General features: G+C 40.0%; 1 protein-coding gene across 42 annotated transcripts in view; it reads right to left on the reverse strand.

The window, feature by feature from the left end:
• Positions 1-23,949, reverse strand: part of SOX5 (SRY-box transcription factor 5) — an 862,257-nt gene that overhangs the window by 369,026 nt on the left and 469,282 nt on the right. The window contains exon 1 of one of the 42 annotated variants that reach the window (XM_039543878.1): positions 123-298. The exons of the other annotated variants lie outside the window; for them this stretch is intronic. Coding sequence (XP_039399812.1) covers positions 123-214 — 92 coding nt within the window. The 5' untranslated portion in view covers positions 215-298. Of the gene's footprint in view, positions 1-122; positions 299-23,949 lie in introns of those variants that run through there. 42 annotated transcript variants of the gene reach the window in all.

The following is a 23,949-nucleotide window of genomic DNA, read 5'->3' on the forward strand; positions in this document are numbered from 1 at the left end:
TTTGGGGAAAAAAAACAACAAAAAACAATCAGGCATTGTTCTGAGGGAAGAAAAGCAACTTTGACAGATTGAAATATAGCAGAGGCCCCTTCAAGGAAACCTGTAAACAACTTGTCACTCACTCTGTCGGTCTCACTGTTAGCTCTTGCTTGCCACAAAGTGCTGCGAACCGTCCTGGCAACAAAACCAAAGTTTCCTCAGCTCCAAACTCCATCAAACAGCCCTGGTGTGTGAAGGGGGAAAGGTATCCACATGCCAAAACAACACACACACACAGAGCACAAAAACAACAATAAACTTTCAGTCTGTCCTCTGGGTTTGTTTTTTTTAAACCCTTCTCTCTGAGCAAGTCAAAGGAATCCCTTTGCTGTGGATCTCTTTAATTTCCTCTGCCCAGACAGCCACAGATAACAAGGTGGACAAACTATGGTTTTAGAGAATCTAAGCTGGCTGGCAGAGCACAGCCTTCATAGCAGTTCCAATTATCTAGATAAAAATCTGGCAGACGAGGAAGGTAATCAGGTAATGGACCTTTGACATGAAATGACAGAGGCGCGCGCGCACACACACTTACACATACACACATGCAGAGACAGTGACTGGCCAGTGCACTGCAGCATCTGGTCAAATAGTAACGCACACGCACACATTCACACACATAGAAGACAGTGTGAATGCTCCACATCATACACACACGGAGACAGAGAGAGGGAGAGAAAGAGAGAGACCAGCTATCCACTCCTACTGGGAGGGTTCATTCTGCACAAAAGGCTACATTACAGAGCCCGCCCCAATAAGGAAGGGGGGGGGGGAATGGGGGAAGCCTTCTATTGTCGGGAGGGCAGGTCAGTTGATTAGATTTTCTGTGGAGAATTCCACGAGGAAATTCCCTTCAAAGCCGAAGTGATTAACTGGGGGCTATTCTGGAAATGGAGCAGACAATGGCTCAATAGTCTGCACGGCCAATGTCCAGGCTGGCACTGAACTCACTTTAAAAATAAATAAATAAAAAAGCCAGAGTCTCTGTTCTTTTACACACACAGCATGGTCACACTAAAACCTCTGTTCCTTTCCTTCCAGCTTCCCCTCCCAGTTAGGGTTGGTTGGGGTTTTGTTGTTGTTGTTGTTGTTGTTTTTAAATTTTGCAGCTGGACAACTTTAAGGGCCTTTAAAAGCCACAAGGTTTTAACCCCACAGCAGGGTCCATTCCCTTCCTCACTTCCCCCCACCCCCCACAACAGGCAGACAATAAGTTTACTTCTTTATATCCTTTTAAAATAATGTGGTCTTTTAAACTTTCTGTGTATATTGTAAAACTGTACACACATGCGCGCACACACACACAGAGGGTATACACTATGGTGTAGTATCAAGGCTTTATCAGCATGAGTCTGGGATGCGGCTTTAGTCACGAGTAGTAACAAACCCTGGTGAGTTACGTGTATCTTCCCAAATGAGCATTATGTCACTTGTGGGAGCAAAACACTGGAGCTAAATTTGCAAAGGCACCTTCAGTGTAGTACAGAAAAGAGTTTCAACCAAGCCTGTCTTAAATCTGCGTCATACATACTGCAGCATTCAGAGCAGTCACGTAGAATTTGTCAGCTCCTGGCATGAGGTAGATCTAATGGCTCCTCACTATGGGGCAGGGTAAACTGGTTTCCTTGAGTAGCCCCTGGCAGATAATATTTTCCACACAGGTTCATTCACAATAAACTGACAAATCTAGTTAATATGTACAAGATTTTTTGTTTGTTTTTTAGTAGTAACCCTTCTAGGATAACTATGAAACAGATTTTAATAGAGGGGCAGCAGCAGATGGGGAAAAATAACTTTGCACACTTTGCATTTCATCTGAGGATCTGAAGCCATTTTAATTAAGTCTCACATTACTCCTTTGTAGTAAATAAATATAATTATGCCTCCTTCTGATACCCTTAGTTGTGTTGAACAGTAACATACTCCACAGGGAGACCCACCAAAATCAGCAGGGCTCTGTGTGGAGTAAGGTCCTACTCAGTATGAATATAGGGATGAGAATTTGGCTTTAAATGAGGAAGCAGAAGTACAGAGAGGTTAAGTAACTAGGCCAAGCTCACACAACTAGTCAGTGGCTGCATTAGGATGAGAACTCAGGATCCTTACTCCCGGTCTTCTGCTTTAATCAAGCAATAATAGTGCCTCAGCTGATGGGGAAACAGCTTCATACCAACTGTTTTGTTTTAAGTATCAGAGGGGTAGCCGTGTTAGTCTGGATCTGTAAAAGCAACAAAGAATCCTGTGGCACCTTATAGACTAACAGACGTTTTGAAGCATGAGCTTTCGTGGGTGAATACCCACTTCTTCGGATGCAAGTCTTGCATCCGAAGAAGTGGGTATTCACCCACGAAAGCTCATGCTGCAAAACGTCTGTTAGTCTATAAGGTGCCACAGGATTCTTTGTTGTTTTGTTTTAGAAATTCATGTTTCCCATCTTGCACATCTGCAAATTTCAATAGTGTTTCACCTACAATGGCACTAGAGTCAACTGCTTTGTTAAAATGGTTAAAAGATAGTTCACCCCCTGTGATGCTGGCAGAGCAGGTGCCAGCTCATGGCAAGGCCCCTAGACCTCAATGAACACTGACAAATGCACAGCTGGAAACCAGTCCAACTCACCTGTGTGTTAGCATTGTTAAAATAGATGTTAAATTGAAAAGAATGTGTTTAGTGTTTAGACTTGATGAAATACCCCTATGAGGCTGCATGTATTCATCTCACATATAACATCTGTTGTCTGAGGTATGAAGTCATACTGAGTGTTTGCACTGTAAACCTCTGTAATTGTATAACTCACCAAAAACAGGAAAGAAGCATTAGTTAGCATAAAGTGCTGGTCCTGCACACAAGAAGGCACACTGAAACCAAATGAGCCATCAAAGGATAAAAGACCTTGTTGATTGCCCCCTGCCACACACACATGAAGAGAAGACAGGCGCCCACACTTGTTCCATCAATTTGAACTCTAGTGGAAGGGAATAAAAATGGCTGACCAGAAGGAACTGTATCACCGTGCTGCTTGGAATTTGGAGAGGGCAATAATTCTAAGTGTAAGCAAGGGATCCCCAAGCTGCTTAGCATAGGTTAGCCTTAAAGGACACAGAAAGCTTGCATATTGCAGTAGCTTTTATTGCCTTTTGAAACCTCAGACTAACTCATTGGTGTCTGTATGTTTACCTGCTTTAATTTTGTAAATAACTCTCATTTCTTTTTCTTAGTTAGTAAATCTTTAGTTAATTATAGGTTCAGCTACAAGTGTTGTCTTTGGTGAGAGATTTATGTAAAATTGACCTGGGTAAGTGACTGGCCCTTTGGGACTGGGAATAACCTGAATACTGCTGTGATTGTTTTTTATATAAGGGACCATCTATCACAAAAGCAAGCTTGTCTAGGTGGCAAGATAGACCAGAATACCCCAGGGGACTGTCTGTGACTCCATGTTAAGGCTATTGTAGTGCTTGAGGAGTTCACACTTGATTCTGGGTTAGTGAAATCTAGGTACAGTATAGAACACACAACCAGTTTGGAGTTTGTGCCCCGCTTCTTAACAGTCTGTCCTGAGTCTGACACTCACGGTCATGAGCCACTCTAGACTGCTTGACAGCCCCTACAGGTACTTGTCAAATGTGGGTGGCTCCTTTTTAATTGGTCCTTGGCCATACTTTGCTGCTTCCCGAGCTCTGCTCTCCCATTTCTCAATGCTGCTATGCTCCTTCTTTCTCACTGAGCATGGAGCAGGACCTTGGACGGACCAGGAAAAGCGGAAGAGCCAGAAGAAGAAGTAGGCAGCAGGAAGCTGCTCCGTGGGAAAGCCTGAGAGACAACTGACCAGGGCAGAGACTGGGAAGTAGGGAGAAAGTAGAGCTGGAGACCATTTACTTGAATGCCTCTGCCTTACCCGGTCCTCACTCCCTATTATCTAGCTCCCTTTTATTCCCAGTTATGGTAAGTTTCCCTGATAAGTGCAATCTCTCTTCCTAGCCTCATTGAGATCTTGATTCCTGCCTCTTCAGTTTCTCCAGATCCACTGAGCTCCCTCTCCTGGTTCACCGAGAGGAAGAGAAGCAGGGTCCAGAAAGGAGCAGAAATGTTACCACTGCTATCTATGTCCCTCCACCTGTCAAGCCAGTTTGTCTTAATAATGTGCCCAACTGCAATCAAAAGGAGGAAAGAAAAATTCTGAATAATTAATTTAAGAAACCTCTGAAAAATTAACTGAATACTCTTTTCCACAAATCATACTGTCACAGTTTTAAGCTCTCATATCTCAATAGCTGCCACAACACGTAACAAGTGTTGTATATCCCATCGGAAACCAGACGAGGTGGGGAATTCCCTGCTCTTCTCCAACAATAGAACATTCTCATTTCCAGCTATGCTGTTTCACATTATATTGGACCTTACATCTGTCAACTGGTGCAGACCTGAACATTGCCCATCTAATATCTCAGACCAGCATATTTATGGAGGAAAGAAACAAACATTTGTAGGCCAACTGCTTTGTTTGTTTCTTCATTTTGTTTTGTTTTTAAACTGGGTGGCTATTGGAAGGTACCCAGAGGTTTGAAATGTAACAAGTAGTCTCGCCAAAAATGGATCTATAGACAGAGTGTAATAGAGGCAGTCAAAGGTGAATGATAAATTTAAATTTGTATGGTTCTGAAATTTATCACTAGGATATCACCAGACATAGTGGAAGGATGGATGGACAACATAGACAGACAGACTAAAATATGGATAATTCTGGAAGATTTCAAGGATAAAATATATAAAACAATGACACAGAACTGAAAAATAATGCAGTGTTCATAAGGAAGTAATTCACAAGTAGAACTGCAACAAGAGCAGGATTTTCAAAAACAGGCAACAGTGGTCTAACTATGCTTTCATTGAAGTCAATTGCAATGTTCCTATTGATATCGATGGGAGCAAAGTTAAGCCAACCACATTTGAAACCCTTAGGTACTTATATGGCCCACATCAAGACAGGACATGGTCACCTTGTAAACTAATGAAATTATTCTCAACACATCCCTGAGAGGCAGAAAAATGTAATTTATAACCATCTTACAGATGGGGAACTATAGCACAGAGTGATTAAGGGTCAGATCCTCAGCTGCTGTAAACTGGCATAGCTATTGTCAAAAGAGCTTCACCAGTTTACACAAACTGAGAATCTGACCTAAGTGACTTTCCAAAAAAAAAAAAATCACACAGGCCATCACCCAAGACCCAAACCAGTGCCTTAACCACAAAATTATCCTTCCTCTTCCAGGGGCTGTTGCCTCATTCACTATCCCCCCCCACACAAACACATAAAGGTAATAGGAGATAATTTGGATAAATGACTGAGGAAAAAAGGAAGATATATAAAATATAAACATCCATATAAGAAAATCATATATTATACAGGTTATAAATACCACAACACTTGTAAACTGGGGGAATGTGAGCTATGTGTGTTCCATATATTTGTACACAAGCATACAGAAGAAAAGAAAATCCTTGACTTGAACAAAAATGTTCTTAAAATTGTCAAATGATAACACTTCAGATCTGTGTCTTTGGCAGATACTACAATGCAGTAAGTGAAGGAAAGTGCTGGAAAAAAGCGAGCTTTTCAGTTTTTGGTTTTTTCCACTGAAAGTTGTAATAGAAATCTACAAAGTCCAAGGAAATGTAAGATGTTCCATAGAATGATCTACTGGAAAATTCTCAAAGCAAATATAAGAAACCCTACAGATTATAAACAGGTTTTCTTTCCTAGGCTTAAACCCTATGGATCTACAGTTTTAAATCTGGACCTTTCACATTTCTATCCAGATTTTTTTTTGCGGGGGGAGGGCGGGATGAGAATGGGGTGCAGTTGACACAATTTTCTACTCGGAATATTTTGCAACCAGTGAATGCTTAATTTGTAAAATGGGAATATTTAGCTACAATATAGATGGGATCATATATTGAGGAATAGATTTTTCCTTCCAAAGTGCATGCCTAACTGCCATTTCCATAAATAGGAATTAAGTACTTATGTAAGGGTAGAAGTTAACTCTTAGTAATATAATGGATTTATTCTGTTTGAAAATACATAAGTGCTGAATCAGGCTTCTGTAGTGTTGGAGAAACCAAGCGCTGAATGGAATACAGCAAAACGTGTGAATGGGTGGGAGGAGTATTGAAATTATTTTCATGTTTACAGTTTTTCAAATTTAATGCAATTTCTTTAAGAAAAAGAAAACCATCTCAGTTGCAATTGGTAACAAATGAAGCCATCATTTGTGAGCCATTTACTCAGCATTTCAGCAGGGTCGTCTTTCACCCATGAAAAACTGTACAAGAAAGAAGGGGTACACTATACTTATGGAGAAAGGACAAACCAGTGAGTTTTCACTAAATCTGAATCTTTATCCAAAACTGAAATGTAAACTTTATTAAGGGTCTCAAAACATTTTGTTGAACTTTCTAGTCATTATTTTTCATTTAGCGCAGCTCTGCACACTCAGTTTCTGTCCAGGCTCAGAGGGAAAACATCAATTAGAAAGTGTCTAGCTCAACTGGAACCAAGAAGTAATGGAAATTTCATAGAATCATAGGACTGGAAGGGACCTTGAGAGGTCATCTAGTCCAGTCCCCTGCACTCAAAGCAGGACTAAGTATTATCTATACCATCTCTGACAGGTGTTTGTCTAACCTGTTCTTAAAAACTTCCCATAATGGAGATTCCACAACCTCTCTAGGCAATTTATTCCTATGCTTAACTAGCCTGACAGTTAGGAAGTTTTTCCTAATGTCCAACCTAAACCGACCTTGCTGCAATTTAAGCCCATTGCTTCTTGTCCTATCCTCAGAGGTTAATGAGAACAATTTTTCTCCCTCCTCCCTGTAACAACAGTTTATGTACTTGTAAACTGTTATCATGTCCCCCCTCTGTCTTTTTTTCACCAGACTAAACAAACACAATTTTTTTAATCTTCCCTCATAGGTCATGTTTTCTAGACCTTTAATTATTTTTGTTGCTCTTCTTTGGACTTTCTCCAATTTGTTCACATTTTTTCCTGAAGTGTGGTGCCCAGAACTGAACACAATACTCCAGTTGAGGTCTAATCAGCATGGAGCAGAGCGGAAAAATTACTTCTCGTGTCTTGCTTACAACACTCCCGCTAATACATTCCAGAATTATGTTTGCTTTTTTGGTAATAGCAGTACACTGTTGACTCATATTTATCTTGTGATCCACTATGACTCCCAGATCCCTTTTTGCAGTACTCCTTCCTAGGCAGTCATTTCCCATTTTGTATGTGTGCAATTGATTGTTCCTTTCTAAGTGGAGTACTTTACATTTGTCCTTATTTAATTTCATCTTATTTACTTCAGACCAGTTCTCCAGTTTGTGCAGATCATTTTGAATTTTAATCCTATCCTTCAAAGCACTTGCAACCCCTCCCAGTTTGGTATCGTCCACAAACTGTATAAGTGTACTCTCAATGCCATTATTTAAATGGGACCCCACTTGGTATGTCCTTCCAGCTTGACTGAGAACTCCAGAGAGACGTTAGCAGTCAATAGTTTTCCAGCCAGTTATGTGCCCACCTTATAGTAGCTCCACATAGGTTGTATTTCCCTAGTTTGTTTATGAGAAGGTCATGCAAGATAGTATCAAAAGCCTTATCAAAATCAAGATATACCACATCTACCACTTCCCCACATCCACAAGGCTTGTTACACTGTCAAAGACAGCTATTAGGTTGGTTTGATATGATTTGTTCTGAACAAATCCATGCTGTTACTTATCACCTTATCATTTTCTACATGTTTGCAAACTGATTGCTTAATTATTTTTTCTGTTATTTTACCAGGTACTGAAATTTAGCTGACTGGTCTATAATTCCCTAGGTTGTCCTTATTCACGGGCACTATATTTTTATAGATGGGCACTATATTTGCTCCTTTTCCAGTCCTTTGGAAACTCTTCTGTCTTCCATGACTTTTCAAAGATAATTGCTAATGGTTCAGATATTTCTTGAGTCAGCTTCTTGAGTATTCTATGATGTATTTCATCAGGCACTGGCAACTTGAAGACATCTAACTTGTCTAAATAATTTTTAACTTGTTCTTTCCCTGTTTTGGCTCCAAATTGTCTCCAATACATTCCAAGAACTTGTTGGATAATCTGCACCCTGCTGTGTTATTTTCCCAACAGATGTCTGGTTACTTGAAGTCCCACATCGCCACCAAGTCCTGTGCTTTGGATGATTTTGTTAGTTGTTTAAAAAAAGCCTCATCTACCTCTTCTTCCTGGTTAGGTGGTCTGTAGTAGACCCCTATCATGACATCACTCTTGTTTTTTACCTGGTTTTTCATGACAGAACCTGCTCTCAAGAAACCTCCAGCCCAATCTAAACTTTTCAATACTTATCCAAACCAAACCTCAGATCCTTTTGCGGTTCGTCCATCACTAGTTCATTCTGCCCTCATTGTAAAAACAAGCAAGGGAGCATTTCATATATATATATATATATATATATATATATATATATATATATATATATATATATATATATATATATATATATATATATAATGTGGGATACTTTCATACATCATCTTTTTTGCTTAGCTGTGAATGATCCAGGTATTATCCTCTAGAGGACATACAGACATGGGAATAAATGTTCCCAGAGGTGCCCCAGAAAAGGGGGGTAAAAGCAAATAAAACAGAAAAAGAGGGTAGAGAAAGTGGAGAAAAATACAAAGACCTCGTCCAAACAAGTGAGTTTCTCCAGCAATTCCATCTGCCAGAATAATTTGCCCCTTAAAAGTAACCAGCATAAATTAAACTTGCCAAAGCCATTTGAAAATATACAACATACCTCAGCCACCAGCTCCTTACAGGGATCTAATCACCTTGGAAATTACACTTCTCCCTGCATTTGTTTTTCTAAATTAACTACTGTTAAAAGTAACCCCATATATTATAAGTGCTGGAAATGTGGGGAGGGATATTTTAGTTTCTTTACCTTGTATAATGAGATCACTGTGTACAATCTGTTTCAGTGGTTCGTCTACATAGTCAGTTAGGGGGTTGTCCGTGTTAGTTTTTCAGACAGTAAAAGTTTGAGAGAAAAACATTTAAAAAATAAGGAAGTTATTCTAAAACCAACAAAAAATGGGCAGGTGAACTCCTGGCTACGTGTGGTATCTGAAACTACTTAAAAACTGACTAAATTTCAAGCTGAAGCGAAAACCAGTTGGATTTCAACATTTTGTGTTTGTTTGTTTTCTTCTTTTCTGAGTGAAGTTTGTTCTTGTGACAGGTACCATATTGGCAGAAGATTAAAAGGGTTATTATACATTTATCCAGAAGGTTACACTTATCCACAGATTTAAAGGTTAAATTTATCTAAAGGTTAAACTTATCCAAGCTTCCCTAAACTATTCCAAAGAGTCTCTATCTTGATGTGAAACAATTGCTTCTTGAGGGACAAAGCTGTTTAGCCACCATCCCCATTCAATACTTGGCCTCTTGGATGAAAATGCCAACAGAGGTGCTACGTAGTGCCAATTCCTATCACTGTTATGCGATATAAGCACCTATTCTTAATGTAGAGGAGGGATAGCTCACTGGTTTGAGCATTGGCCTGCTAAACCCAGGGTTGTGAGTTCAATCCTTGAGGGGGCCACTTAGGGATCTGGGGCAAAAATCAGTACTTGGTCCTGCCTAGTGAAGGCAGGGGGCTGGACTTGATGACCTTTCAAGGTCCCTTCCAGTTCTAGGAGATAGGTATATCTCCTATTATTACTCAACACTGGCCATTAACTCATTTAATATAGGCAACCAAACTCCCATCTGAAGAAAATGACTTTTGATTCATCTTGGGTCTGGGCTGTATTTCGATTGGTGATTGGAGAAAGAAGGCTTTGTATCCAGTCACCAAACCCATGCAGTCTCCAACAATGTAAGTTTTATATATCTATAAAAGGAAAAATAGTTTTAGGGTCTGATCCAAAGCCCCTCCAGATTAACAGGAGTCTTTCCACTGCCATTAACAGGCTTTGCATCAGGCCTTTTATGAACATTTCTCATTAGACTCCTTCTAGGCTTCACCACCACATTCATGTCACTTCTCTGTTAAACTTCACTATGTCCTACTGCAGCTATTAGCTAAGCAGGGGGCTTGGCAGTGCTAAGTGATAAATCCCACCATGTTCTGACATTTACATTTCCAATCTGATTGTTTTTTCCACTATATTTTCCTATTTCTAACCCCTGCAACAAGCCCCCAAGGATCACAGGCTAAGACGCCATGAGGGTTAACTCAATCTGTTGACCCTCTGAGGTAGACTGAGGTCCATATTATTTACAGTGCAGGTGTGTTTTGGACAAGACCATAAAACCTTAATTCTGTCTGCTTGTGCAGCTATTGAAGATTCATAATGGCAAAGTTCATTCTTGCGTCTTTGATCAAAATTCCCAATCCCCATGACGGGCAATTGGCAGCTGCACAATTTCCACCCAAGTAGTGATTGCATTTAAGTGCTGATGTGACTGTTTATTATTGTATTACAGTAGTGCCAGAGACCTCTGCAACTAACCACAACTGCAGCCCTATTGTGTCAGGCACCATACAAACCTTATTGCCCTGCACCTTGTATAGTCATTTACATGACTGAAAAGTCAGTAAAAAGAGGATGCAAAACACTTCCAAATCAGAATAGTAGCATTTACTCTCACTTTGCACTGGTGTAAATAACTACAAAAGGTTCAGGGCAATGGAGAATTGCACCTAAAGTAGTACAAGATTGCTTAGGCCCAGAAGAGTGTATAATCTAGATGGACAAGACTGACAAAGAGGAAAGTAAAGTAAGTATTATCATCCATATTTTACACTTGGAAACTAAGACACAGAGCAATCAAGTGACTTGCCCAAGGTCATACAGAAAGTCTGTGGCAGAGGTGGGAATTGAAAGCAGAACTCCCAAGTGCAGTGCCTTCAGTGCAAGACCATCTTTCCTATGTATTATATTTTGTAAAAATGATCCACTGGTTTTCATCCTATCTACTGTGTATAAATATAAGAACTTACTAACTTGGCAGTCACTGAATAAATTATCGTTTCAACAAAATAAAGATTTTGAAGATTATGCTTCTGTAATTTGTCTAGATTAGCATCCCAGTTCATCTATTGGTACCCTTAGTAATATAGACGTGTGTAAAGGAACAAACTGTTTAGTGAATGTATTCCCCCCCCCCCACACACACACCACAAACAATTAAATGTCCACTAAACTACATCCACGGCTTTGTGTTTTTGATAAAAGCATTGTGTAGACCAGGGGTCGGCAACCTTTCAGAAGTGGTGTGCCAAGTCTTCATTTATTCACTCTAATTTAAGGTTTTGTGTGCCAGTCATACATTTTAATGTTTTTAGAAGTGTAGTAAGATACGCACGCAGCCAACTGTTATCATCGAACAAGAGCAGCGCACCATACCAGTAGCTACTGACAACAAGGTCTCTTTCTATAGGTCTATAATATATAACTAAACTATTGTTGTATGTAAAGTAAATAAGGTTTTTAAAATGTTTAAGAAGCTTCATTAAAATTAAATTAAAATGCAGAGTCCCCCGGACCGGTGGCCAGGACCCGGGCAGTCTGAGTGCCACTGAAAATCAGCTTGCGTGACACCTTCGGCACACATGCCATAGGTTGCCTACCCCGGTGTAGACATTTTGTTATATAGTTCGCCGGGAAGAACAAAATGTCAATTAAGCAATAATTCTAAAGTGAATTAAGGACATATTAAACGGGGTCACTAAACAGTTTGCTATTTTATACCTTGCTTCAGTAAAAACAGCAATCAGTGGGTAAGTAAAATAATATTTCAGTTACAAAAGCATGATCCTATGGGTAAAGAAATAATTTTTGAATGGTGCTCTGGTGGAGTCCTGTAGATAATTTTACTGGAGTGTGTAAAGCCATTAGGGGCCAGATCCTGGTTCTGTTGAAGTGAACAGCAACAATACTTCCATTGGTAATGATGGGATTGAGATTTGGTACTGTCTGGTCTCAGCCATGGCCAAATATGGGAGGGAAGAAGGGATATATTTGTTGGAAATCTAAGGCTTGTTTTGAAGAGGGACCTTTAGCAATTCTTTTTACAGACCCAAACCAGAAAATTCAGCATCTAGAATAAATGCAGGACTGGTCGCTTGTATTTATTGCTTGTTCCATGCAAGTTCATCGCTTGATCCTAGCCTCTCATTTCAGGGGACAGCTAGAGGTTGGGAACATTGCTGAGGTAGTGTGCTGAGGGTCCCTGAGGGAGCAGCACTATACCTTGTGCAAAGTGGATGTAAAATGCTACCATTCTATGTAAGGTGCAGGGAAATGGAGATTTAGCATACCTGGGGCTACTCTGCAGCATCTCCTCTGGCCAATACAGAAGCAGGGCTAACTTCCTCCAGTGACAGTTTAATCCTGTCACCTATTATTTTAGAAGGATAATGGTCCCACTGTAAAGCTTTAAGGGTGGGCTTCAAGCAAGTAAAAATATAGGTGAATCAAAAAGGATGTATCAAAGCCTGGCTGACAAAAATCATTGCCTGGATTGAGAAGTACACTCACAGCCCATTGAGATTAAAGCGCACCCTAATTTCTAAAGAGTGCCTGTCAAAGAGCAATTACCGCTTCCATTTGCTTACCTCTGACTGGACCCCAGCCAAAGCTATGGGACTATTCTCTTGTATATTCTCATATAGGTCCGTACTTCATGCAAACTTTGTCACTCACTTCTCCTCTTAAGAAGCAGCACTTTATATTTCTGATGTTTAAAACAATAGTTTGTTTTGTCTCTCTTTGTTGATGTGTTTTCCTTGTGTTGTTATTTCAGGGTTATGTAAAAGTAATTAGTGACATGGTGCCAAGGGCTGAATCCTCATTAGCAACCTGAGGATTTTGATTCGCTGAAAATAAAGTTCATAATTTACTAAGAGCATTTTAATGACTCTAATAAATAAGAACAAAGGACATCATACATCCTATGCAGGTTAACAATGCAAACATAACCAAGGTCAATCCTATCTAGAGGCCGACCATGGACTAGGGACATGCAGGGACCTGACCAGACTGGGCTAAATGGAGGAACAAGCCATGGGCAGGCAATGAATGAATGACAATGCTGCACTGCTCCCAGTGTCTGTAAAGATGCTCTGAGATAAAAAAAAAGAAAAGAAGAGCATGTTAACCGTTACAGGCAGTATACAGGACCATGTACGGGCCAAGGGAGAGGGGAAAAGCACATATCAAAGCTGTACCTTTCATATCTGTTCAAGGAACACAAGCAAAGTCTTAAGTGCATTTGGGCATCTGGTCCTGTTTGGCCAGTCCATCTCCCATGTATTTGCACATAGCTACTGCCCTTTCCTGAGAATAATGTGGCTCAAAGTCCAGGCAGGGATTTCACATGTGAGAATATCACAGAGGAAATTTATCCAATGAATTCCGAGATAGTCAAGAATTCATTAAAAGGGGGTAAAGGTGAGCTGGCCTTTTGTACCTCTGACCCCACACTTCTTGATGGAGTCTCAATATGGTAAAAGCAGTAAAGAGTCCTGTGGCACCTTATAGACTAACAGATGTTTTGGAGCATGAGCTATCGTGGGTGAATTTGTGGGTGAAAACGTCTGTTAGTCTATAAGGTGCCACAGGACTCTTTGCTGCTTTTACAGATCCAGACTAACACGGCTACCCCTCTGATACTTGTCAATATGGTAACATCATCCAGTCAATGTTGAACATACTTTAGCATCATAGCATCTTCAAGGAAGAGCATTGTGGCTTCAAAACTGTTAAACAGGTGTCACCTCAACAGTGGGGTGTCTCTTGGGGTCTGTTATATTAGGCAAGGCAAAAAAATGACCATAGCATTTCTATGGGTTTGGGTTTGCCCATACAAAAAAGACTTATAATGAAAAAAAAATTATATTGGATTGTCCAAAAACCCATACAATTTAATAGAGACTTATACCCCAGCTATAGAAATTACGGCATGCTTCAAAATACCTTTATATGGTAGGTCATTCACTATTACATTCTATAGGATTTTAGAGTAATTTCTATAGGTTTAATTCCTTCTAAAATCCACAGTTTTCCATAAGAGTGGCATAATCTTCTGGGGTTATTTGGGGCTAATGATTGATGGTGCATCTTGAATCAATGTACTCATTATTATTTGATCTAGGAACATAGGAATTGGCAGGCCAGTGATTCACCTAATCCAGTACCCTGTCTCTGACACTACCAGTAGTGGATGATACAGAAGAAGGTGCAGAACCCCATAATGCAAATTTTTTCAGTGAACAGTCCATGGTCTTCCTAACTCTTGTCAGTTAAGTAGTTGGCTTATGTTCTGAAGCAAAATGGCTTATATTCCTTAATAATATAAATATCTCTTTTAATGTAACTATAGTTTGTTCTCATCTGTATAATTGTGTAGTCCCTTTTTGAATCCTAAGATCTGAGCTTCAGTGGCATCTTGTGACAATCAGCTCTACAAGTTTTTTATGCAACTCATAATTGAGTATTTACTTTTTTCTGTTTAAAGTTTGTTGCCTTTCAATTTCATTGAATGATCTTTTGATCTTGTACTATGGGAAAAAGTAAATCAGGGATTCCTTTTTACCGTTTCTATACTATTCATTATTTTGTATACCTCTATCATCTATTATTCTTCATCTCTTTAAACAAAACAGTCTCAGTTAGTTTGCTCTCTGCTCATATGGAAGTATCTCTATGCCTCTGATCATTTTCACTGCTTGTCTTTAAGCCCCTTCTATTTCTGCTATATATTCTGAGATAGGATGACCAGTACAGACAGGAGTGCCGCCAGCTTTTTTGCCGCCCTAGGTGGCGGAAGGTCCCGCCCCCGAAATGCCACCCCTAACAGAGGCGGCGGAAGGTCCGGCCACCGCAGTCACTGCCCCCCAAATGTTAGCACCCTAGGCGACCACCTAGGTCACCTAATGGGTTGTGCCGGCCCTGAGTACAGAACTCAGTATTCCAGGAAGGCTTACATTGATTTATGTAATGGTAGTGTAATATTTTCAGTATTATTTTCTATCCCATTCTTTACACATCCCAACATTGTGTTTGCTTTTTGACCACTGCAGCCATTTTCATCCAGCTGTCCGCAAGGAAACTGTGTCAGTATCAGACACTGTGTCAGTATCAGACACTTGGGATAGAGATCCTATCTGATTAAGCAGTTTTGCAAGAGTTTTGATAGTCTGTGTTGTTGGTTGGGCTAGCTTGTTAAAGGAACCAAACAATATTATTCATTGGTCCAAATCACTACAGTTAACACGAGCGATACTGCAGATTTTTGGTGCTTACTGAAAATGCTGCACTATTTTTATAAGGGGGAAAAATGCACACAAGTAACCTTTGCTGCTGGAATCTGGCACTTTCACATCCAATTCAAACCAGAACCATAAAGTGCTGTAGTACCCAAAAAATTGAAAAGATTTTTTTCTTTTTAAAAAGTTAGCCAAACTTTTTTAAGCCTTAAAAAAATATCTGGTTCAGTTTGAATTTTAGGTGAAAAACTGGACTGGTTATCAATCCAAACTAGCTCACCTATACACAGGACATCAATCACAAAACTTAGAGTACTGTATTTTTAATGGCTATAGTATAGTAATGCCCCAGACATGTGCACAATAATAGGGATTCAGATTTCAACATTTTAGTTAAGAATTCAAAAAAGTTCAGGCAAATAAGCTAAGGGTAGAGTGACCAGATAGCAAGTGTGAAAATAGGGACTGGGGTGGGGGGTAATAGGTGCCTGTATAAGAGAAAGCCCCAAATATTGGAACTGTCCCTATAAAATCGGGACATCTGGTCACCCTAGCTAAGTGTTACAATGAGCATACATAATTCTAAACCATTAGACTTCAGAATTCAGGTGTAATCCAAAAATATGAAATTTAATAGACAGGAAAAGCTTTCAAGTGTATTTACCATGTAAATCCTGATATAGAAGAAGATCCATAAATAGTAAAAAGATCTTGATTACCACAGACTGAATGGGAAGCAAATTCTGCTCTAATACACTGATCATATCAGCTAATCATAACTTGTTTGTATTTAACATGCAGCCAATCATTTTTAGGTGGTTTATAACGTGTATACTGTAAGATACACGATATAGGTAAAAATAGGACATCTCCAAAGAGAATTACATTCTATTTTCTTTTTTGTTACTTTTTCCTCATCACTTTAGATTTCTCTGTACATAACTTATAAAGGGATTCATCTTCCTGCAATGTGGCTGTACTCTACATACTTACCCTTTTGCTCATGTGTAATGGTTTAAGATTCATTTTGTTCTCTGGGTTACATACATTTTAAAAACCATATTATTCATAAAAGGAATTCAGATTTGACTACTGTGATCCATTTCAAATACCAAAAAAAAAAAAAAGAAGAATCAGAAATCATGAGGCGATAAGTGTGAAGTATAAAGAAAAGGATCTATAAAGCCGTCACTAGGTGGGTCCATAACAATGAATTAGGCATAGAGAGATGTTACATACAAAATACTGGTGATTAAACAGATGCAATGCAAGTGAAATCACACAAGTTGGACCCAGGTTACTGGAAAAATATCAGTATAGAGAACAGAAGCAATATGCAAAGTGGGAGAGATCCACATGGCTCATGAGGCTGCAGAACTAAACTCTGCACTGGCTAATCAATCTGATCAGACCAGGGAGCCTGCAACGGAAATCAGGGGGAGTTACTTGCATCCTGTGGCAGGAAAATCAGGACCTTGGTGTGCAAGTGGGAGAAGCTGGGAGCAGAATAAAAGAGCTATTGTTCCTGCTCCAGAAACTAGCCTAGAGGATGGGAGAAGGGACCTCTACAGACCCCAGTCCCCTCTCCCTCCATACATTTCATCTGCACGAGGAAAGGAGGTATGTAGTGTAGTTGTAGCAATGTCAGTCCCAGGATACTGGAGAGCAAGGTGGGTGAGGCAATATATTTTATTGGACCAACTTCTGTTTGTGAGAGAGAGAAACTTTTGAGCCACAGAGAGCTGAAGAAGAGCTCTCTGTGGCTCGAAAATTTGCCTCTCTCACCAACAAAAGTTGGTCCAAAAAAAGATATTTCCTTACCCACCTTGTCTGTCTGAGGCAAGGAGGGTCATTCCAAGATCCTTAGCATGTTTTTTTTTAAATATCTGGTTATTTTTAAAGGGATATAACTAGTTTGGCTGCCCCTCTCCTTAACTGCCACGAGGGCAGGGCTGGGTAAAATCTTTGCCCCAATGAACTTATTTTGGCTTCCTTGTTTTGGGCTGCACATTCATTTCTCTGTGGCTGTCACTTATCTGAAAAGGAATTTGCCCCAGTCTTCCAACTACACTGCCATGTGAGGAACAACAAAACGAGCTACCACTCCCAAGCAGGAGTTCCCATTCAGAATACAAAACTGACTGGGGAGCACGGCTGGACTGTGAAGCTCCAGTTGGCTTTACACCACAGAGCAAAAGCAGTGCCAGGATCTCACCCATTTTTATACTAGCAAAAATCAACTGAAAGGCTAGAGCAAAACTTCCACTTTGCACCAACAGTATGTATTTGGGTGCAAATACTAATTGTTTTATTATTATGCTCTTCAGGGCGAGGATTATCTATGTTTGTGGATCCTACAGTGCCGAGCCCATTGTTTGCAATAACCAAAGTAAATAAAGATAATTAATCATAATAATGGTGCAAAAACTATTTTTTGACCATTCAGAAAATGTAATGCAGGAAGATATTCACTGTTTTTGTATGGATGGAGCAGTTCTAAATTACATCACTGGTATGAGGCACTTCAGTGACCTTACACCATTGGAGGATTGGGCACAGTGGAACTCAACTCTGACATGTCCCTCCTTGCCCCATCCCACTTCCCAAACATGCTACTTTATGCTGGTAGTGGGGGAGGGTGGCTAATGCAGGAGACACCTCTGCCAGCTATCTTCCTAAGCTTCCCTACATGCAGGAAATTTTACATTGGCCATTTCTGGATAGTTTTAGTCTACCTTGTGCCACTCAAGAGAATCCAATTCTAGTAAACTAGGAGACTATTGATTAGCTTTACAGAAATAAGAGCAGATTGATAACAGAAAACACAACTGCAATATTACTATAGCAAAATCTAATTGTGGGCCTGATCCTGTTATAACTTAATATCAGATGTAATGCTTATAACCAGGCATATGCAACTGTTTTCAATGGGACAACAGTAGATTACCATTTACATAGGTGACACTGTCCTCAGTAAGAGAATGCATGGCAAGCGTGACACCCAGCAGTAAGAATCGGTTGGAGTGCACCCTGCTTGAGGTAGTCTCTTTTTTAAAAACCATATGTCTTAAGCATTAAAAATTATAGTTAGAGTAGTGAATGAAAATTGTCTTCCAACACTGAAGGATAAGAATATAGTTTATAGAACTTGAGTGAATACGTCTCATGTATAAATAGCCAAATTTTATCACAGTCTTACAAAATTAAATAAATAAATTGCAGCTACATTAAATAATGCCCAGCATATGGACTTTTGTGCTGTGTGTTTTGAAAATTCTTCAGATGGCAATAATGACCCAATTACTGTTCTGATTAAAGAAAATGAGATATTCCTACTAAATCGAAAATTTTGCAGTTGGGAGTAAAAATATTCATGAGGCTGAAGATTAATTAGAAATACAGGTAAACTCAATTATCTAAACCCTGATTATCTGACATCCAGGTTACCTGATATTTAGAAACATCCCTTGAAATTGGACTTTTGCTTTTTTAAAAATTCCAGTTTTCAAAAATGTGGATATCTCCTCCAAGCCAGTCAGATGGTGCTTAACAAAATTAACCCTTAAACCGGGACTAAGTCAAGCAATATGAGATAGATGGAGAAGAATATCTCTGGGTTATTCAAAGCTCTCCTCAGAGCAATCTCTCTAGAATAAAACAGCACATCCAACCAGTGAAACACAAGACAGAAGCACTGAATAAGAGCTAAATGTTATTACATCATAACACGCTCATTGGCTGAACATACTCTTAAAGCACAACATTTACCTAACAATTTCTGAGAGAGGTTGGCTATAACTTTAACCCTTTCATGGTTTCACACCCAGCATGGAAAAAACATTAAGACTGGAATTAGAGATTCTCATTTAGGAAAGGAAGTATGGTCTAGTGGTTTGGGCTTTGAACCCCTGACTTCTAATTCCAGCTCTGGTCTAGCTGCCATAAGGCCTGTAGGCAAGGTATTTAACATTCCTATGCCTCAGTTTCCCCAATTACTAAACAAGGATACCACCTACCTTGTAAGATAGCTGAGAGAATTAGTTGGTTAGAGTTACTGAGAAAGGTGACTCAAAGGCTGTGGAATCTTCCTTGGTGAAATGGTGGTCTGGACTTCCAAGCTTTTTCTAATGTAAAAGCATTATTTTCTTTTAAATCACTGCTAATACATTATTAACATCATCAAAAAGATGGCAAAGATTTGTGGAAACCAAGAGACATCTTCAGGAGATGGGGTGGATCTCACTGGGGCTATATTCTGTGACTTTCCCTGGAGTCCTCTCATAAATCTGTTGCTACTAGGAAGGTTGAGATGGTGGAAGGCATGGAATAGTACTTACTGGATGACCTGAAATTGCAGTGAACTTTCACTTGAGAAAAATTCAGTGTTTTCTCAAACTTTCTTTCTGTTCCTTTGGATTTATGACTGACCTAAAGAGATCAGGCTAACACTATGGGCCATTGTATCTGATATACTGGTTGGTGTGGTATTTGGATTTAGGTCAATTAGAGATTATATTTTATGTGAATGTGAAATATCCAATATTGTGACTTGTAGGAACAAACTAGAAAAGGTTCATGTTGGATGCACATCCTGACATTTGAGTGTTTATCTGAACCTTTTCTGAAAGGATCTACAAAGTAGGCTGAAAATATTAAAAAACCTGGCTTTTACAAACTAGAGCAGAAATATCACAAGAGAGGCTGTTTTTAAAGTATCTTGTGTCTTCTATTTGCAGTTGTAACTGGAATCAGAAAAAGCAGAGGCACAATGAAAAAGCCAAACAAAAACAACAGATGGAACATTTTTTCAATTCTAAGAAAAGTTTCTGTTCAAAGCGTGGTTATTATTATTATTATTAATTTATTATTTGTATTACCAGAGTGCCTAGTCAGGGACCACGACCACATTGTGCTAGGTGCTGCACAAATGCAAAACAAAAATGGCAGTCCTGCCCAGTGGTGCTGGAACAACTTTTATAGTGGGAATGCTAAAGGCGGAAACTATGTATTTGGGTTATTACTACTTCAAGCCAGGGGGTGCAGCAGCATCCCCAGCACACTTAGTTGCAGCACCTATGGTCCTGCCCCAAACAGCTTACAAATTAAGTATAAAACAAGAAACAAGAGATGGATTTAGACAGGCCTATGAAGGAGCACAAGGAAACAATGAGGCAACAGTGGTCAGCACAATAGGCTGTGGTCTCAGTACACCAGCAGCCTGAGTGTTGTCTGCAAAACACTTGACATCATGGCAAAACAGAGTTTTAAGGAAGGATTTGAAGGCGTAGATATTTATGGGAGCTCCTCCCATGCATGAGGGAAAGCACAAAGTTGCGTAGCTGAAAATGTAATAAGTGGGCAATGGAAGCTGACATCCCGGTCTGATTGGAGGCATAAACTCATATTTTGATAGTGAATAGATGATAGATAGGGTGGGGATAAGGGCCTTGAGAATGACGATAAGAGCTTTATGTTTGATGGGATAGAGAAGAGGGAGCCAATGGAGGGATTCAAAGAGAGGGGTGACATGGTCAAAGTGATTAGCTATGAATATGAACTTGCAGCACCATTCTGAATGGATATGAGTGGGGCACGATTGCAGACATCACAGTGAAGAACACTGCAGTAATCGAGACGTGATACGTTGAGTGTCTGGACAAGTCTTAGCTGTGTGGATTTGGAAAAAGAAAGGCAGTATCTTAGAAATGTTATATAGAAAGAATCGGGAGGATTTAGACTTAACCTGGATGTGAGGACCTAGAGAGCAATCTGATTCAAACACTAGGTTATAGGTTGGAGTGACAGGCAGAATGGTGGTGCTGTCTACAGTGATTAAGAAAGAAGGTGGGGGGAAAGGTGAAGGGCTCTGTTTTAGGTTGAAAGTTTGAACTGACTCTTACTTAATCTGAATTGATTACTCAACCTTAGTAAAGGCTGGAATTCATTTTACATGCAAACAATTCTGTGTTAAAGGTAGTTTCACTTCTAAAAAGTGGCTCCATAAAAATGGCATTGTGAGATTTCAGGTACGTTGAGTTTCAGTGACTTGGTTGACAGACAAAAGATATCTTTTCAAATGACCAGTCCTGCATGGGTACTTCGGGGCTCATGCATTAATGCTAGGAATAAACATTTTTCCATTACATCTGTGTAACTCCTTTGTGTTCAGTGGGATTGGATAGGTAAAGGGCAGAATATGGGGTTGGAGGGCAGAATATGGTCCTGCAAATGGAACTACATTAACAAGTCTGTTCATGATGCAGAAAGCAAAAATAGCCTCATACTGTGTCCTGAAGTTGGTGATCTCTGTCCCGTTTATCATGAATGCAATTGCATGTTATAAAACTACACCACCCAAAGGGCACCAATTCTGGCAGTCTCAACAGCAAGGCCAAGGGACAAATGGGAATGGAAAATGAGCTATCCTCTCCCCCCTAGAAGTGAAGCCTAGAAATGTATCTCCCCAAGGTAATGGGGAGGTACATTTGCAGAGAGATGTACTACTAATAACTGTTCAAGTATCTATTCTATGGGCAAATAGGAAGGTTACAAACTCCAATCTAGCACCTTTGACTAATTTAACTAAACTAAAAAAATTTACTAAACTAAAATACTAAAATCATCTGTCACATTTCATGTTCAAGAACCCCCAAACACTTTACAACACACACAAATGAAGTTACCTCTGGTGTGGAATGGAATAGACATCATCTGCTACAGGTTGAACCTCTCTAGTCCAGCACCCTTGGGACCTGCCTGGTGCCGAATCAGAGAATTTGCCGAACCATGGGAGGTCAATATTCTAGAGAGCAGGTCTCTCTTTATTTTTATCTTGCTGAGGCGAATAAATGGAACAATGCTTGCAATGCCACCTAGCCAAGTCTACTGGCTCTCTTCATAACAAAGTGTTAGTGTTGTTACACAATTGTACTGTATTGGCACAAGGAAATAAGTACACCTCTACCCTGATATAACGCTGTCCTCAGGAGCCAAAAAATCTTACTGCGTTATAGGTGAAACCTATAATGTTATATCGAACGTGCTTTGATCTGCTGGAGCGCGCAGCCCCGCCCCCCCGGAGCGCTGCTTTACCACGTTATATCCAAATTCGTATTATATCGGGTCGCATTATATTGGGGTAGAGGTGTATAAAAAACCATAAAATAAAATCATGCTGGACCACGGATGTTGCTGGGCCAGAGAGTGCCGGACTCGAGAGGTTCAACATGTAGTGGCGCTACATAGCAATTTTTAGGAGAGTAAGTGAGAAAAATAAATTGCAGAGATGTTTTTGTAAGGCAGAAGGAATTATTTGCGTTGGAATTTAACTAAGACACCAGGGGTAACATCTCTATTTTTGCAAAAAGTGCCTTAGGATCTTTAATTCCTGTAGGTCTGACAGTTCCACAAAGGGAAGGAGAGGGGACAACAAGCCTACCCTCCCACGTGAAGGGTAGCCATCATGTGGCTAGGGAACACAGTGTTTGTGCATGGCAAGTGGCACTGCCACTAGCCACCACAAAAGGGGCAGAAAGCAGTGGGGTCATCCCCCCCAGCTTCTGCACTTACCAACCAAGTTGAATGGGGGCAGCATGGAGGATATTAAAGCTGGATGGGTACAGCTCCCAGGATGTTGGAGCTGCTACTGCAGCATGTTCATTTGGGGAGTCCTCGCTAGCTCACACAGAATCCCTTATGGAAGCTCTGGCTGTAATGCAGCTTCTCAGTGCCCCACTTCTTGCCTGGGGTGCAGTGAAAGCCACAGGCTTGCTCTAAGAACAGTAGTGGTCTAGTTACTGTGCCATTGGCAGCACCTCACTGGGTTTTGTTCAATAAACAGTCTAATTTTGTTGAGCTGGTAGCAGCTGAGGTTGTTGGTGATATATTGTCTCAGTATTAACCATACTGTAGCCTGGCAGTATGATTGACTATGATTTGAATCTTGATAGAATACTGTTTGCAGTTAGTTTAGGCTTTCTTCATTAGGTTCAGGTTAGGTTCACTTAAGGAATGTGCTTGCCAAGCATGCCGTGCTTTAACCTTTATATCCTTCATGTTGATTAATAACCTATTTACAAAGATATTCATAATGAATTTTTTACCTTCCTTTCCTACCCCACCACAGCACACACCTATCATTGTATTCTCTTGAAATCACATACCATTAAAAACAGTTGCAGAGGTCAACATAAAGTATTTTCATGCTTTACGCAAGCCTATACACCTTGTAAAAGGGGTATCTGACTCTACGAGATATCTGTTGTTGAAAAACAAGGCACATTGCATAAGAACACCAGCTTTTTCCTTCCCAATTTGCCTACTTGGCTCCAATTCAGCAAAGCATTTACGCATGTGCTTACCTTTAAGGATGGACTGAAGTCCCACTGTGCTGTATCACTGCCCATATGTTTTTACTCTGACATTGCCAACTATTTGTCATAACTATTTTTCATTCGGTTTATTTTTGGAAATTAGAGATGGAAGAGAGGATTAAGTAATTCAGTCTATCATGCTGTCAGTGAAGGATTGTTGCTCAGAATGATCTCCTAGTGCTTTA

Source organism: Mauremys reevesii, linkage group 1 (genome assembly GCF_016161935.1).
Source record: "Mauremys reevesii isolate NIE-2019 linkage group 1, ASM1616193v1, whole genome shotgun sequence".
Taxonomy (NCBI): domain Eukaryota; kingdom Metazoa; phylum Chordata; order Testudines; family Geoemydidae; genus Mauremys; species Mauremys reevesii.